The sequence below is a fragment of the Pseudorca crassidens genome, chromosome 6 (genome assembly GCF_039906515.1).
Source record: "Pseudorca crassidens isolate mPseCra1 chromosome 6, mPseCra1.hap1, whole genome shotgun sequence".
In the NCBI taxonomy this organism is placed as follows: domain Eukaryota; kingdom Metazoa; phylum Chordata; class Mammalia; order Artiodactyla; family Delphinidae; genus Pseudorca; species Pseudorca crassidens.
Window position 1 is genome coordinate 42312990 of NC_090301.1, and position 19452 is coordinate 42332441.

The 19452-nt window shown below is 35.0% G+C and overlaps 1 protein-coding gene across 1 annotated transcript in view; it reads left to right on the forward strand.

Moving 5' to 3' along the window:
* TMEFF2 (transmembrane protein with EGF like and two follistatin like domains 2) overlaps positions 1-19452 on the forward strand; it is a 248264-nt gene that overhangs the window by 192734 nt on the left and 36078 nt on the right. The window contains exons 6-7 of the mRNA XM_067741157.1: positions 3129-3277; positions 3990-4049. Of these exons, the coding sequence (XP_067597258.1) occupies positions 3129-3277; positions 3990-4049 (209 nt within the window). The remainder of the gene's footprint in view (positions 1-3128; positions 3278-3989; positions 4050-19452) is intronic.

The following is a 19452-nucleotide window of genomic DNA, read 5'->3' on the forward strand; positions in this document are numbered from 1 at the left end:
AAGTTTAGTGTGTGAAAGGTATTGGGCGGGACAGGGATCATAAAGATGATTTAGCCACTACTGATAAAAATCAAGACAGACTTAACAGTTTGAGATCATGGTCCTGAAATCTTGCATGGTTTTCTAATGAATTAAGCCTAATAAACTTAGGTACAAAAAATATATAGTAAGTAACGATCATATAATCAGAGTTCATTGGTCTTTCATAAAAGTAGAAATGGTAGGTCTTTGTAAGCCAGTCCCAACATTTCCCTTTCCCTAAGCTACATAGTTTTAAAGCCATTTCAGCAATCAATGAAGTTTTTTCCACTTATTCAAAGAAAGAAAAACATTCTTCACAGACTTCCAATTTCCAATTGCTGCTGAAATTCATGAGCAAATTTATTATACTCATGCATTTATTTAATATACGCAAGGCCCAAAGAGGAGGGAGGAAGGAGAAGGTATGATAACACTATACAGTAGAGAAAAAGATAATTATAACCCATGCTTTCCTAAAGCTTATAGCCCAGCAAAACTCCATCTTACTTTCACCTCAAAGAATCTAGGTCCTCCTTTTGAGATGAGAATAGAAATGCCAAATGTCTACACTTTTATCTTAGGCATTTCCTGAAAGGCTTTATTTGAGGCAGTAAGAATGAGGAATTGCCAAAGGGGAAACAAACCTTGAAAGGAGACACCTGAATGAGCAATGCTAGAAAAGGAAAGGGAAGAAGATGTCGGCATCAAAAAGTCTGTGGGACTAAGATCAGATCAGTCAAACTAAAAAAAAAAAAAAAAAGCCAACTGGAAAAGGAAGATCTTGTAAGATATCCTGAACGATTGTTTAATTTGGTGCTATGGCTTAATTAAGTGAATTCTTCACTGAAACGTTGAATCTGGCCAGTTCAATTCAATCAAATTTCCTCTTTCCATCTCTATTCTCATTTCACCATTTTGTTATGATTATCAAATGGACTTCTGAATTGCCAGTCATTTTTTGTCAAGATTATATATGGCATACATCCCTGAATTTCTTTGTGTTCAATTTGGAGAAACCTGAAAAGCCCTTGATATCTTACATAGTTTACTCCAGATGGACAGAGGTTCTCACATACCTTCCTCTCTGTTCTGCTGCTGCTAACAGATAATTATTTCAGTATCTTTCAAGGAGATAGTCTCTAGAGTCTAACACAACAACAGTCAAAACCTAAACTGTCTTCAACATAAATGAAGCTGTCTTTTTAAAAGTACAAAAAAAGTCAGTCCCTTCCCCTCTTTATTTACTACAAATGGTTAAGGAGAACAAGCCTGAGCTACAAGTCACTTCTCCAAATCCTTTATGAAAAGGACCAAAAGCTCTCTGAACATGTAGGAGCTCCTGATCTCAGATTTTTCAGACGCCAAGAGTCAGCCATGGAAGCAATGTCACGATCCCAGTAGCTGTCATCTTGTAGCGCCATCACGGCCAAGGTAGGAACACCACTCTCAATGACTTAAGCATGTAGGGATGCTTACCATCTGTCTTGTTTGTATCTAAGTAAGTGAAATATTAAAAATAACCAAGTGTCCCTAAAGCAGTTCTCTTACCAAAAAAATATTAAATGAATGAGTACAGTATCTGTCAACACTTTTAACAGAGATCTAGGTAATTCTGATACAGATGGTTTAAAGACTACGCTCTGAGAAGCACTGATGTGTAGACAAGCCCTCTCGCACTCAGCCAACAAACCGATCAAGCAGTGATTCCTAGGAAGTGAGTCTGGTGCCAGGCTGACTGCTTAAGAATACAGAATCCTAGGCTTTTCCCCTAGACTTACGGAGGCCCAGAAGCCTGCTTATAAATAGCTGTGTTTAAATTTTTCCGGGAAACATACACAGCCTGCAGTAAGAGGAAAGGGGTTGTATTTTACTTTAGCACATCTGTGGGGGGTCCTTGTTCCACAATTTACTAGCTCTCTGACATTATGTAATATCACTGGACTGAAAAATGGCTGTTTTGAAGATTAAAGAAAGCAATGCATGTTTAGAACCCAGCATGTAGTCAGCTGCTTGTTTTTGTTATCACTATATCCTATGCTCAGCTCCAAGTAGATATACAAAACTAAAATGTGTGATTCATCACTTCAAGAAGCATATCAGCTATTTAGAAAAGTAATAGAAATATTAATAAAAATTTTACATGGGTTTATATTCTAAGGCACTAACATATTTGCACACATGAACACGATATTCTGAGTGACAAAGTAGATTGTAAAATACAGAGAATTATAAGGACATAGGAAAAATCATAAGAAGCTTGCTTTAAATGTCTAATTCTCTTAATTCAGGTGACCTAATTTTCATTAATTCACCAAATTTTTATTTCTATTAGTAAAAATATTAAAATCATGAGCGATAATCAACTTATAATTATTTAAAACTGAAAATAGAAAGAGTAGTGTGTATCTGGGAAAGGGCTCCATGGGATAGACTTCAAGGGGCCCATGAAACCCCTAAAATATTATGCAGAGTTGTTTATATGAATATAGGTATTTCTGAGGAGAGATCCATACCTTTTACTTGATTCTCAAAGGGTTTGGTTATCTCCTCAAAACGTTAAGGACCACTGAAGATTCCTGTTTAGCACATCTTATGTGTATCCTCCTATATGCTGAAGAAATTTAACTCCTGATTGTATTCCAAATAATCTCCGTGTGTACTTTCTCTTAAATGTTCTCTGAATCATTTTCCTCAAGCTTTCACCATTCAAATATCCTGAGAAAAGAAGTAACACAGCAAGATTTCATTTAAGGAAATTGTAAAGCAGAGTTTCATGGCTACTTCAGCTTATTCAAATTCTGCAGGCATCAGCACGGAAGTTTCTGTACATGTTTTAAAAGTTCCAGTGGCAGAGATTAACTGATGATTATTTTCTGAGTTTTCCCTTTTTATTTTTTATCCATTGCTCAGTCTTTTGAATTATTTTTGATTTGTTCTGTTTCTTTTCACCTCAGGTAGAAGAGTGAAGGAACTTCCCCTGGAAGGATAAAATGCAATTTTGCCAACTTGCATTTTGCCAACCTAGCAATTCTTCCACTTTGTGTTTTATTTATAATGTGGTAACAACACTATTGATGTCACACATTTTTATTTCTCTCTTCCTTTAGGTGTGTGTGCAACATTGACTGTTCTCAAACCAACTTCAATCCCCTCTGTGCTTCTGATGGGAAATCTTATGATAATGCATGTCAAATCAAAGAAGCATCATGTCAGAAACAGGAGAAAATCGAAGTCATGTCGTTGGGTCGATGTCAAGGTAATGTTCACACCAAAATTAATTTTAAAGAATGTCTTTAGTCTTTGTGTAGAAATGAAAAGTGGAGATAACTCCTTATTAGGCAGCAGCTTCATTTTTGAAAGACAATTCTGACTTACAATGGGCAGTAAATTTTACTGCAGCAATTGTGGTGATTATAGGAGTTTGAGGGCCTATTGGCAACAGTCCATATTTTTTTCTATATAATGGGACTGTATCTTCACAGTGCCATCAACCCAGAGGTCAATATTCAGAAGATAGCAGATATACTCCTTGCACAGGGAAAAAAGAAAGTGAAAATCATTTTTAGCAAAGAATCTAAAGATTATTAGACAACCTTGAAATCAAAAGCAAATCACACCACTTTTAGGTATTAACTCAACAGAAATATTTCAAGTACGTTTTTATAAGCAGTATGTACTGGAATGTTCTATTTTGTTTCTTGTTCAGAAACAAACATCTTTTTTGTTTTTGATTGGTTATTCTTTTACCCAACTTATCTCAGTTATAACTGTGAACCTTCTCCTTGCCCTAAACCTTAGAAAGCCTATATCCTTCTATTATTCACTCTCGAACAGGTATTGACCTTGTAAATCTGCTTTGTATAAAGATTGCTTAGAAATATAGTTGAAAATTCCTTAATTGTAGTGAAGATACTGTTAGAAGGATATCTAGGAAACAGGTAATCTTTATTGTTAATTTTTTAACACAGATAACACAACTACAGCTACTAAATCTGAAGATGGGCATTATGCAAGAACAGATTATACAGGTACGTAATATTTTCTACTACAAAATAAGAGCACTGCTATTAAAGAGTTCTGGGGAACCACTGTTTACCATTGATCCTAAGATGATCTTGCAAGACTTTTGACATGTGCTAGTCTTCTCTTGCTTAGTTCAAATTTTCAATAGACAAGACTGAATTTTTGTCGAAGCAAATAAGACACTTTTTTTTTTTGCCACAGTTAAAGCAATTGTCAAAAATGTCAGTAAGATATAATTAACTTGTTTTGACAGTGCAAACGGTACAAACGACAAAACATTTATCAAATTAATGGGCATCAATGGAAATTAATGCAATTTTTGGCAGTATATTATAATTAATGCAAATGTTCTTGTTTGAATTTTTATAAAAGTCAACAATAAAAAAGTTTAGAAAGAAAGGACATCTATAAATAGTAATACAGGCTGTCTATTTTGATGCAAAGTTAAAAAGGTATAGGTAATTTATTTTAAAAAATAATAAAATTCTTTATTTAGAAACTAAAATGCAAAATTATACAGAGTAAAATTATACTCTGACACATGCAAAATTATAAAGCATTTAATGTAGACATGTAAATCTTATTTAGCAATTACAGAATATTATTTTGAGGAATATTTTTACCTAATATAGTTTTCCTGAGTGAGAAATAACTTGTGGGTATTCAAATAAGATTTTAACAGATTCTTAAATTTCATAGAAATTTAGGATAAAAAATATAATATAATAAAAATAAATTATTGAGGTTGATAATGATAAGCAGTTTTTTTTAAAAAAAGCAGTTTTCCATTTAGCTATTAAACATTTATAACTAGATTTATGGCTAATATTCAATCAAAAAATGCTTATCTTTTGAAATATGGATTACTATTCACTCTTTTTGAAATTACACTTCCTTTAACACTATTTCTGCCATTATATTTATACACATGATAAATCTTGATGAAACTTTTTAAAGTTAGTCAATCAGATGTTTTACTCATAGATACCTCAAACATTTCAGAATTTGGAAATAACAAAAGGATTCTTTTTTTTAATTTTCCATTTTTATCTTAATGATTTTCAACAATGTAAATAAAATTTTCATGTGCTAGAAGTCTACAATTATCATGGACAATGATACATGAAAACACATTAGCTCTACGTAGATATTGTATAGCTGTTCCCAAAGGGTCCAGGAGAGATATTAATAGGTGTTCCTTGAAAAGAAGAGTCCATGGTCAGTAGGTTTGGGAAGAGTCCAGATAAACAAATGAATTTTTTACCCAAAACTCTTCATGGCTCTTATATGCACTGTAAAATTTTTAAGAGATGTGTATCTTTTATTTATTTAATGTTTTTTATGTTTTATTGTACAGAATTTCTAATACATAAAAAATACACACAAATGTAGGCTGTATAGTAAAATGAACCCCCATGTACTCATCACTCAAACTGAGTAACATCAACCCATGGCTAACCTAGCCTCATCCCCACACCCATCTTTCTCCACTTTCAAAATATGTGGAAATAAATACTTCAGCTTGCATCTCTAAAAGATTAATCCTTTTTAAATAAAATTGTCATTATCACACCTAAAATAATTATGAATAATTCCTAATAACACATAGCTTTTATCAAACTTATTCGATGAATAGCACATTTTTTGTGGCACATTTTTCATTACTAGTGTCACCAAGAATGCACTTTGGAATATGCTGATCTACAGGAAAATATTAAAAGTGATAAAAGATAATAATGAAAAATTGAGGTCTGAAGCTAATAGCATATATTTGAAATTTTAAATGATATAAAAGTTAAATTCTATATTTTATTAAAAATAGTAACTATATATTGGCATTTTAAGTCACTACCTGACATATTTAATTTTACTGTAGCCTAAAATATTTGGAAATTTTACAATGATCTCACTTTTATACAAGGAGTAACTTAACACACTGCACTTAAAATACATTTATACCTGTTTTGCAAAGTAATTCATTTTGAAAAAAATCTTCAAAAATGTAACATATTGTGAATATCTTCTCCATTGAGCTCACAGCAGAATCAAACATCTCCCTGAGAATTCTGTCCCTGAAACAAAGAACTCTTCAAGTTGATTAGCATCAATGTGCAAATATATTTGCATTTATAAAATTGCACCAATAAATACAATGGAGTTTGCTATTCTCTCTATATTATGCATACTGCATATTAACGGTTTGTCCATTTTCAGAGAGTTTGGGGAGCTGAACTCTTATTCCAAAAAATATTTTATATTTGAGTTTGGTTTCAAACAGATCATCTCTGATCTTCAGTGTCGATGCTTTTAATTGACATTGTTTCCTATCTTAGGTCTTTATTGAACGTGAGAATGTGTTTTTAAATACATGTGCAAATGAAAACTATCTAGACACTCAGTGTTGTCCAAGATGTTCTAATTTGACATCAGATTTATCTAGTAGATCCCAAAGAAAAACCTCTGAGATAAAAGTAAAGTTTAAAAATACATGTTTGTTGAAATCCAAATTTAAGACAGGAACAAAGATAATGTCAATTGAAGCTTGCAATTTCTAATTAAACATTGATTGCACACTTTAAAATTCCCCTGGATTTAATTTATATGTCTGTCTTCATCGATGATCTTATTAAAATGCAATATATACCCTTTTTTAGACATTATTTAAATAACAGTCAGGTCCCTCAGCATTTCCAGGCTTCTAGTAGTATTTGCATTTCCCGAATTTTGGGACTCAAACTTTGGAAAAAAGTAAAAGGAACCAAATGGAGACTCAGTATGTCATTGTCCTCTTAATTTCTGTTCCACATGCTCAAAACTCCCCAAGGAGGGAAAACAGGAACTAGAACTTCATGGTTTCTAGAAGTTTGCTATGTGCTCACAGCTAATTTAATGTCAGTCACTTCCCTCGTTGAACAAACATTCATGCGCTCTCCCACCACAGGGAGGTACAGATCTTAAAGCACTCATTTTTCCCCTAACATGTCCTTAATACTATAGTTGTTAAACTTTTAGCTTCCCCCCCCGCCCTTTTTTTCCTTTGAGCCTACCTTGCAGCTATTAATACAAGAACATATATTTCTGATTACAAAAATGGAAACATACTTTAAAGAAAGCTTAAATCTAAAAATAAATATGCTGTGTCTCATTTTTTATATCACTTTAGAAAGAGAGACTCCAAGTAAGGACAAGCAGGGGCTAATTTACAAAAAAATAAATGCAAACTAAGAGAGCCACGCCCCTAACATGATTAGGGCTTGACTGAACTTATGCAGCGCTGTGAATTCCATGAACCTCATAGGCACATAACTGAAGTGGACGCTAGGAAACCAAAGAATTTGCCAAATCATCCCTGCCAGCATTACTTTCCAATTGTGTCTGACTTTGGTCTCTATTTTGCCCTCTCTCCTTTAATGAGACCCAAGGCATTAGTGAGTCCTGAATCAAGAGCTTTGGATCTCTTTGTTTCAAGGCAGACAAGGATCCCTGTCTGATAAGCTAAACAAGCCACTTAATGCTATTCTCCCTTCATCAGTCTAAGACGGGCTTAGATTTAGGTCTTTCTCTTCACTCACAGAAAGGTTCAGAGAACACAATTTTATAAAACCACAAAGCTAAGGCTTTCAGGGATTTCCATTGTTTCAAAATGCTAATATTAAACTTCCCTTCTGGAAGTTTTTAAATAGAAAATGTTTTATACCTCTTGAAATTTGCAACATTTTCTTTAAAAAAAAAAAATATATATATATATATACACACACACACATATATTCCCTCATGTCTTATAATGAAAAAAAAAATGAAGTGCAACTCTTTTGTTTTTCTTCATCTGGTATGTGTATTTTCTGATTGGGTTGCTTTTCTGTCTAACAGTCTGGTCATGCTTCACAAAAGTGGCTATATTTTTTTCTGATAAAAATATACTTAATTTTATAAGTTATTAGATGTAAGAAAAAACCAAACAAGCAAAACAGTCATGTAGTTAAACTAGTCTGTGTTTTATCATCTAGAAAATAAAATGTATTTTTAAATGCCATTCTGTACCAGTTTCCAAAAGTATTTGCAGAGACTTATAATTAAAATATATTCAACAAAATTTTTTAAAAAGAAATTGAAAACATAAAAGCAGAACTGTTGAGGAAAATAAACATATTAGCAACATAGACTATTATCGTTACTGCATTTAGCCCTAAGCGTTCTTGCAACCAATATAAAAAGAGAAATTATGATTGAATCAATTCATTCAACAAATATTTTCAGAGTCCTTGCCATACACACTCTGCTGTCCTGGGCTTTACAAAGGTGAATATATCAACCGAGATCTCTGCTAAAATGGAACTTAGGTCTTTTATTGTCTGATAAAAATAAATAATCAGTTCAGAGACCAAAGACAAAGTTTCTCCAGAACTAAATTCTAAAGGAAATATTTAGCATAGATCTCTTTATAAGGCATCACTGGAAAATATAGAATGGATAAGATCTTCAACAGTGATTTTTACAAAATATGCCAAAAGGCTCTTCATATAGCTGGGGATTTTTTAAAATCAATTTTTGATAACAATCTAGAGCATAGCATTAAAATATGTATAACTCAATGATAGAGTTCTATGGCAGACTAAAGTTATGAGTTACATTTATGTATATTTTCAAATTGGAAAAAGATAACCCAGAATACTGAGGAAAATGGTTGCGAGAGAAAGCACGCTCAGTCTGTCTTCCTCGTGTATCTACAGGTTCAACGGGAACTGGATAATAGAACAGTCAGAAAGCTTGAGTAAAGATACAGAATATGTTAGATTATAGCCCGAATATGGGAAGAGAAACTTCCCGTTTTTATTAGTTGTTAATGAGAAAAGTAAGCCCTGAGTCATTCCCACTCTTGGGAGGGAGCCAGGGTCTCCCTACCTCTGAGTCTAGATACAGACACGCATGGAGTCCATGTGTTTACTTGGTGTACATTACAGTGTGGCTATTCACCATTTTTTATAATATTTAGGCAGGATTAATTTTTAGGAAATGTTCTCTTTAGAAACCTTTTCCTTATGTTTAAGCAATAATTTAGATATTAAGCTCAGGTCTGAAATATGGAAGAAAGTAACCAGAAATACACATCTAAACCAAATTCCATCCATCCTATTATTATTCCATCAGCCCATTTCTCCACACTGAGAGGAAACTGACATCTTGAAAGGGTATCTAGATAGCCTAAGCAAATTGTCATAATAACTTGTTCTCTGTAGAAGCCATTGCAATTTACAAAGGCTTTTCACATGTATTGTCTCCTTCAGTCTTAACAACTGAAATGTGAGGCAGATATTATATGTGTTTGACAGGTGAGAAATGGAGGTTCAGGAAGAGTAAGTAAAAAGATTACGTGATAGAGCTAAGGTTCAAACCATCATCGCTAATTTCAGAAACCAGCAAAATGTCAACGGTCAGGGATCAGGGGAGAATGTCACTACCTAACATTCTTAGAGGTTTGGGGATGCACTCTGCACCTTAAAGGTTAACCCCTTGTGAGTTCCAGAGTCAAAAATGTTTCACCATGATAACCCCATTGCTGTGAGATGCTCCAGAGTTACTCTTCTCTTTGAACTTATGTCTATATACTATAAGCACTGTATTGTTTGGTTTTAAAATTCTCCTCTTCTGTGTCCTATTTATCCATATACACAAGAGAAGCCAAAGAGAACAGGATTTGTTACCAAGTAATCCTACATAAATAAAAAATGTGTGTGTGATACTTTGTAGTTTTACAAAGATCCATTCACATTACCTTATCTGCTCTAGCGTCAATTCAATAAAACAGGGTTACAAATACTAGGGGGAATAAAATTGAGGCTCAAAGAAGCTAAGTGGCTGACCTGGAGCTGGTCACAGTATTTTGACATATTGACCAGCCACCCATGCAAATAGGGCACTTGCTTGATTTATTTACTGTTTGCCTCGATTGCTCTTCCACTATACATATACAGACACGAACAGCAAGTGGTCACATATCATATTTATAATACGAAGTAATTCAGTCTTGTGGCAAAAATCTGCATTTAAAATGGAAGCTTTTTCCATTTGCTCATGGACACAAGGAGCACTTCACCGGAAAGCATGTTATGTCTACGCCAATAATTTGATCTGTAGGAAATAAATAAATAGCAGCAAATGCAGGCAGCAGCTTGTAGCACAAATATTGGTATCAACAGTGAAATAAATAAAAACGTTTTCCCAGGCTATTACAGTGCCACCAGACTGGCCTAGAATATTTAAGCTCAGGAAGTGAATTAAGATGTCAAGATTTTCTCAAGATTTCTGGGGGAAAGTGTCTCAATTCGAGTATTTTCCCCTCTGGGATTTACTTTAGAGTGCTGCAAAATTCATAAAGCTTTCTATGAACTCTAACTCACAATTTTTCCTGCTCTCTTGAACTTCTGTGCTTTCATTGTTTTCCCCATAAAATCATGTAGCCAGTCATCTGTAATATGATGTTATGTTCATGGTTATAGATAAACACAGAAATAGTATTTGCAATACAGATGAAGGTTTTCTACTGAAGAGTTGCCTTGGGCCCTGCTAGACACTCTGGAAAACTTTGTGTTTATGCCCCAGTTCATAAGTGAATCCTGCATCATTTATGTGCACTTTTTCCTATTTGAAACGCTCCTTTCTGAAACAAATTGTTCACCAGGAGGTGTTACTTACCTACTTTTCTCTTCCATAAAGGTGTGGCAGCCAGTTTAGTGGTTAAAGCCATTAAAAATCAGACAGCGCTGAGTTGAAACACTGGTCATGCTATTACTGATTATTTTACCTTGAACCAATCAGTTGACCATTCTGAGCCTCAGTTTCTTCATCTGTTCAATGAAACTAATAAGCCTACTTCTACAGAGTTGAAGTTTGAATTAAAAGATGTTACATAAGGCATTAGCAAGCAACAAGTGAGCTAGCTATTGCTGTTCTTTTTCTTTGGGTCTGACAACTGAAAAGAATTTATTTTTACGGGAAGTGTAACACATTGTATGGGATATGGTCTGTTCATGTAATGTTCAGAGTTTTTATACATATATTGTCATTTATGAGGTCATAAAATTACAAAAGGTTTATCTTTTTCCTACCCAAGTCATATAACAACTTTTTGCGAGATACTTTGGCTGAGTTTTTAGTCCACCTGTAAAGAAATATTTATTGAGCGCCTACCACTTGTGTCTTCGACACCTCAGTATGTCAAATTTTTCACGTGGCCATTTTTTTTTTCAGTTTTCCTCCAGTCAGCATAATGTTATGTATGGTATATTTTGATCATTTTAAAATAACAGGGTCACCAGATTATTACAACATGAGATTCACATAGGAATTTAATGAGGACATAACATTTGAAAGAACTCAAGATCATGATATCACTTATATTTCTTTTCCAGTTGAGCTTTAAATTAGTCATTTATACCCCACAGTGTATGTCTGAAGGACCTACACATTGATTATTTAAAAGAAAACCTGTGTAATGGGTGACCATAGTGATGGAGAGGTATCAAGCAAAAATAACAGGAATGTGGTATATAAGAATTTATTTCTGTTTGTGCAAAACATTTAGGGAAAGCGTTAAAGTCAGAACAAATATTTTCAACAAAAACTGATCATCAAGGAAAAACAAGTCTTCTTGGCATAAGAGGCAAACATCTAGATATCACTGGTGAAAGTGACATAAATCTCCACCATGGTTTACCTTTTTACTTCAAGCATATTATTTCTGTTCCTAAGCAACAGTAGTATGATTATGGGTAGAAGGTGTGAAACTGAAAGAAGTGTAGGATATGTCCAAGTGCTCTGTATAATTTCAAGACACATAGTTCTCCATAAAACTAACATATAGAATTCAAGCAGTTTCCAAAAAACCCCAAAATATCCAGAGTGCTTTGATTTGCTGCTTTTGTTAATGAGTTTGACATGCCCCCAATATATGAACCCACATTATCACGCACATTAAAAATTCAGTTCTCACATCTTGACAATTTGAGACTATGTACAAACATAACTAAAAATATTTTTAAATATCTGTGAAACTAAAATCTCTCAGAGAAATTGCATTTCTAAACACTGCTACTTGTTTCATGGGTCATAGCTTATTCCCTCTAGTTGTTCATTTGGAAAACGCTCAGACTTTTAGTTTGAACTCAAATGTAATCAAGAGAAATCTAACTTATGAGACAAGCTCCAGGCATAAAGGTGGATGAAAATCAGTGATAAGGCTTGAGGGAAGTGGTGGTCCAGTAACCTGAAAATAGTAATGAGGACCAAAGAGGACAGAACCCCATCCTCACCTCTGAGTCCTGAGATGGGGGAGTGGAGGAGAAGGGTAGAGAATATGGCCACCTTGTGAGAAAGCTGAAGGGACTTGGTATTCTCAGGGAAAGCTAGTGCTTCAGTATGCAAGAAGAGAGATGAGAATTTCAGTGAAGCATCTGAGGATAGAGGGGAATTTGCCAATCATGGAGCACAGTTACACGTGAGCTTTGGGAAGTGGTTGGAAGTTGGGGGCACAGAGATGTTTAGTCAAGGGCAGAGAACCAACAAGGGCAGCACATCATAGAGATGATGATTCGGTGGAGATGGAGAACTGGGACGAGACAGGGCAAGAATTGGATATTGAGTAAATTCATGACAAATCTCTTGGACTTGTGGACTCAGAAATCTACATTTTTACCACACTAAGAGTAAGCTGTTGCTCCCCAGTGAACTGAGATTAACCAAATTCAATGTCTGTGTGTGGATTTGCAATGAGAAAGAGTTATCTAGAGGATTTGGTTCTCTGCCCAATACATTCTCTTCTTAGAGTCGAATTCTCTGAGAAGCCCAGTTATAATTAGGTCACTTAGTGAACATGAATAGAGCATATATTCTTTGGACGTTTAAGACATCAAGCTAAGATACCTTGATGAAAAAGGCTATACAATAGAGATACTCGTGTCCTCAAATTTATACAGATAATAAATGACTTTGGCCAGGACTTCCTCTTCCATGGTTAGAGCTTACAGAAACACTACTGGCCTATGTAACTCTCCTTTGTTGAGTTTCCATTTCTCAGTGTTCTTGATCAATCTACCTATTTTCCTAGATACAGTAAAGTTGAGACCTGCTCTCCCAGAAGCCAGTTCATTACTCTGAGGCATTCTAGTGCTCTGGAAAAGCACAGGGCAATCCTGTTCTCCCTACTTCTGAGTTCCTCTGCGATCTCTCCCAATAGCCCGCAAGAAATGACAATATGGGTATGAATATCAATATTAACCATATTGGATTGATAGGTCCTTCTGCATTGTGCAAAAGTTTTTACACAAAGTTACCTTTGAAAGCCCTTCCTTAACATATAATCCAAAGAGGTTTGACCAATAACTGAGAAAAATGAGAAAATCTTGGAAAGCAAGTTTAATATCTTTGGGTATGTCCTAAAATAATTCTTAGCATTTGTGTTAATAAATGTCCTTTATGGTGACACTGTTAATGTTTCATTTCATAAAACACAAACACAACAAGTTTATTAATTACCCCAAACAGAATGAGATGGAAGATTCTACAGAGAGTTGTGAATGCATCATCAATGTTTGGTAGTGTTATATAATATTCCTGTAATATATATTCCAAGCCGATTAAAAAGAAAAATCTATTGCTTTTAATCTTTCACATTTTCTATGATTCAAAGCTGTGTGTGTCAGCCACACATCAGAAAACCTCTTCCCAAGAGCATTTCATTTAATAACGGAAATAAATGTCTATTTAACTAAAAAAATTTTTGAATAAATTTAAAAAATCATTCAGAAAATGAAGCCTATAAACAAGCTCCATTTGTTCTCCAGAAATTAAGTATTCCAGAAAGATCACGTTATTAGTCTACAGAGTTTAAACCAACAGGCAATTAGTGTTTTGTCAGGCAGTACACATCCAAATTCACTTCTGCGGGTTGACTGTTCACGTACTGTCACAATTATTCTACAACTCTTGCACCACTGAGGTTTTTTCCTATTTATTTTTCCATTATTTAAAGAGCCCTAGGGAAGTTGAAGGTTTCTGGTTGTTTGAAATGATCTCTGAGCAAATCTCACTCCTATCCCCAAAGCCCAGCCACTCACCCTTCCCCAGATTTGGCACATATGCCTTTGTTTCTGATTTTTAATGAAATGTAGCAATGGAAACATGAGGCAGAACCACCAGGCAGGCCAGGGAAACTTATCTGTAAGGTAATTTTAAGAAAGTGTCCATGTTGTCTTCTATATGTAGAATAATTAATAGTAAGCAGAGCGCCCATCAACAATGATAGACAGCCATTAACTCTCACTTATCTAAGCACGTCGTCAGGACTATTTTCTAACATTCAAGCTGACTCCTTTCTACAGTTTAATATGCTTCTTAGCTGTTCACATTAGCCATGAATTGGTATGTGCTTAGGAAACACAGATAATTGTAATGTTATTTTAAGAAAACCACTGTCATCTTCATTATAATCATCATTATCGTCGTCATCATCATCATATCAGGAAAATAATACCGCTGGAATAGGATCACTTGGCTCTTTCCAAAATCAACTAGAACTTATATGTGTGTTGACTATTGTTTTGGATTCTCTACAAGGCTATTATCCAATGATATGGGTAGCCGTATTTATTTCTTAATTTCATTTTAATTTCAGAGTAAACAACTTACAGAGAGCATTTTGTAGGGGAAAGAGCCAGAAATAGGAATGCAGAAACTTTCGACTTAGTGTCATCTCTATTCTACCTCATCGAAACTTAGATAGGTATTTAGCCTCTCAGAACCTAAGTTCTCTCATCAGTAAAGTTTGAAAATAAGATTAGATTATAATGATGTCTTTCTAGATTTAGGATTCTATCATCAAGTATACAGCTTTAGTTCAAAAATCATGAACTTGAGGGAAAGTTGTTGACCATTAACTTATGTTAGTGTTTCTCAACTGAGGCAACATTTAACAATTTCTAGAGACGTTTTTGATTGTCTGGGGAAGACAGGGTGTTAGTTACATGTAGTGGGTGGAGGCCAGGAATGCTGCTAAATTAAACATCTTACAATGCAGAGAACAGGTCCCCACAACAAAGAATTATCCAGCTAAAATGTTAATAGTGTCAAGGTTTGGAAACCCTGCTTTATGGCATTAGAAATTATAGATAAGTATATAGCACATAGGTTCTAGAAATTAAGTGGCACTATGAAGTCCAGATCTGGGCTCTCTAATCATTTCTCAATTCTCCTGTGCCCCAAGAGGAGATACAATCCTAAACCAAGGATCATTGGTTTAGTCCAAGTTTCTTTTCATTTCACTGTTTGAAACATACACACTCATTTTTTTAAATGATGGTTGTCCCATAAATAGAAATGTCCTTTAAAGTTTTACAAATAGAGGGAATATCTGTTTCTGAAAAGGCTTATCAGAAAGATGAAAATGCATCTAGCTAAAAAGGAGGTTATACTCTTAGTTATCATAAGTTACTGAGGAAAGTCACCTAGTCATAACTGGATCTGTTATCTTATTCAGTATTCCTAACTAGTAGTCTAATAACCCAGGTCCCTGCTTTGCTTCTGTTCAAAGCTGTGTCATCTTTGTGTTCATATTAGCTACTCCTTACACATTTTGACTAAATTGCTGAACCAAACGTTGCCTGTCTGAAAGATCTTTAATGATATTCTTTGAGGAGGAAACCATTTTAAAGCTTCTTTTTATTATCTGGCACTTCCACAGTAGAAATCTTTGTAAACCTTGATTCACAGGAATATATTTAAAACCAACTGGCTAAATTCTATTTAAGTGTCCAACAGCAATTCTTAAGGCTGAAATTGTTGTGTTGTTCACAGAACAAAATGCTTGATATGGCTTTAGATCTCAGGTATTCACGAAAACCTTCATAGTTGAAAATGAAGGGGAGTCTGAAGATGTCTCTTAAATGGCAACTTAGCGCTGAGCTAGACTGTGCCTTTTCCCTCAGGGCAGGACACCAATGTGCATTACTGTTTAACAGTTCCCAGGCACAGATCCTCTTTGGGATGGGGAATAAACCTGGCTGCATTGGTTTGCTGTCTTACTTAGTGAAATAAAGTTATTGGTTTTGCAACAAGGACAATGAGGATATTTGTTTAAAAAGACAACTTGGAAAAATAGCAAAGACAACAGGAAATGATAAATGAGCAAGTCTTTGCTACAGTAATTACTTTAGTATTGAAACAAATGAATAACTTTCACAGCAATGCTATTTTCTGTCTTACGTTATACTACCACCTATTCATATAGTATGTGTACCATTGGCCTTTATGCTGGAACAAAAAATATCTATCTTTCTATCTATCTAAGAAGGAAGAGTTGGTAAATAAATTGCCTGAGATATATGTGTTAATGTTTTGAAAAACTTATGCTGTCCTTTCTGGAAGGAGAGTATCTCTAAAAGATGGGAATGTTTTTTCATCTACACTAGTTTTATGCCAAAAGTTAGTCATTTAACTTTTGGCAAAGTGAGAGAGTGGCATGTACATATATACACTACCAAATGTAAAACCGATAGCTAGGGGGAAGCAGCCGCATAGCACAGGGAGATCAGCTCAGTGCTTTGTGACCACCTAGAGGGGTGGGATAGGGAGGGTGGGAGAGAGAAACAGAGGGAAGAGATATGGGGATACATGTATATGTATAGCTGATTCACTTTGTTATAAAGCAGAAACTAACACACCACTGTAAAGCAATTATGCTCCAATAAAGATGTTAAAGAAAAAAAAATGAAGTAAATCTTTCTGGTATAGACAAATGAAATAACATACAAGTATCTATAATCCATTTAGTGAATGTTATTGTGCATGTGGTTTGTTATTTCCCTACTGAAATGTTTTGACTTTGTGGACAGGTTGTCAAAAGACCTAAATTCTAAACCTACCTGCTCAACTTATAAATGTTACATGATCTGGGGAAGTCTCCTAAACTTTCTGAGAATCTTTAAATGAAGATTATATCTTTTCTGCTTTTTTCACATGTTTTGAAAAATGAAAGCCTTTTGTGAGATGAGACTCACTATGTAGTTATAAGGAATTATTAGAACAAATTTAGGACATGGATATTTCTTATTCTAACATGCTTTTTATGTTGTTATCAAAGTTTTAATTATTTTCAAGACAGAAATAATTCTTTAATTTGGATAGCATAATTATATCTAATTTTTAAAAAATTCAAACTGAAGATTTTTATATTCTAGATTTCTATTTTCCTGTTTCTGTGTATAAGCATACTAATTGGGTTATTTAAAAATTTTTAAAAAGAAGGCAAGGCTGTGTTAGACTCAGTCTTCCCTTGACTATATAAAGCTTTGAATTTATGCCCCAGGTAGATCTGTTCCCCACAGATTGGCTTAAATCTTGCTCAAGCTCTAGTTCCTAAAAGCACAAGGGCTATTTGGAGCAACCATTCATATTTTTACAATGACTTTTTTTCTCTCAATGTGTTCCTAAGTAATGTAAGAGTTCACTGTACTCAACAAGTATAGAATGTTTCAGAATTTGAGTAAAAATTGTATTAGTGTAAAGTAATATGGTTTAGCCCTGTTAAGAGAATTCTCTTACAGAATTTGAATGTAGCAGGGTACCAATTAAAATTATGAGTTAAAATTGTTAAAGGGGGGACCTTCAAGATGGCAGAGGAGTAAGATGTGGAGATCAACTTCCTCCCCACAAATACATCAAAAATACATCTACAACTGAAACAACTCCTACAGAACAACTACTGAACCCTGGCAGAAGACCTCAGACTTCCCAAAAGGGAAGAAAATCCCCACGTACCCAGCCATGTGGCTGACAGGGGCTTAGTGCTGTGGCCCGGTGTCAGGCCTGAGCCTCTGACGTGGGAGAGCGAAGTTCAACACTGGACCACCAAAGACCTCCCAGGGCCACGTAATATCAATCGGTGAGGGCTCTCCCAGAGATCTCCGTCTCAATGCTAAGACCCAGCTCCACCCAAAGGCCAGCAATATCCAGTGCTGGACGGCCCATGCCAAACAACTAGTAAGCAGGAACACAACCCCACCCATTAGCAGAGAGGCTGCCTAAAATCATACTAAATTCAAAGACACCCCAAAACACAACCGGACGCGGGTCTGCCCACCAGAAAGACAATCTCCAGCCCCACGCACCAGAACACAGGCACCAGTCCCCTCAATGAGGAAGCCTAGACAAGCCACTGAACCAACCTCACTTACTGGGGGAAGACACCAAAAACAATGGTAACTACAAACCTGCAGCCTGCAAAAAGGAGACCCCAAAGACAGTAAATTAAACAAAATAAGAAGACAGAGAAACATGCTGCAGATGAGGGAGGAAGGTAAAAACCCACCAGCCCAAACAAATGAAGAGGAAATATGCAGTCTACCTGAAAAAGAATTCAGAGTAATGATAGTAAAGATGATCCAAAATCTTGGAAATAGAATAAATATAAGAAATGATTAACAAGGACCTAGAAGAACTAAAGAGCAAACAAACAATGATGAACAGCACAATAAATGAAATTTAAAATCCTCTAAAAGGAATCAATAGCAGAATAACTGAGGCAGAAGAACAGATAAGTGACCTGGAAGATAAAATAGTGGAAATAACTATCACAGAGCAGAATAAAGAAAAAAGAATGAAAAGAATTGAGGACAGTCTCAGAGACATCAGGCAAAACATTAAACATTAAATGCACCAACATTCGAATTATAGGGGTCCCAGAATAAGAAGAGAAAAAGAAAGGGTCTGAGAAAATATTTGAAGAGATTATAGTCGAAAACTTCCCTAACATGGGAAAGGAAATAATCAAGTCCAGGAAGTGCAGAGAGTCCCATACAGGATACCAAGCAGAAACACCCAAGACATATTAATCAAACTATCAAAAATTAAATACAAAAAACAATATTAAAAACAGCAAGGGAAAAGCAACAAATAACATACAAGGGAATCCCCATAAGGTTAACAGCTGATCTTTCAGCAAAAACTCTGCAAGCTAGAAGGGAGTGGCAGGACATATTTAAAGTGATGAAAGGGAAAAAACTACAACCAAGATTACTCTATCCAGCAAGGATCTTATTCAGATTCGACGGAGAAATCAAAACCTTTACAGACAAGCAAAAGTTAAGAGAATTGAGCACGACCAAACCAGCTTTACAACAAATGCTAAAGGAACTTGTCTATGCAGGAAACACAAGTGAAGGAAAAGGTCTACAAAAATAAAGCCAGAACAATTAAGAAAATGGTAATAGTAACATACATATTGATAATTACCTTAAATGTAAATGGATTTAAATGCTCCAACCAAAAGACATAGACTTGCTGAATGGATGCAAAAAGAAGACCCATATATAGGCTGTCTAAAAGAGACCCCAGTTCAGACCTAGGGACACACACAGA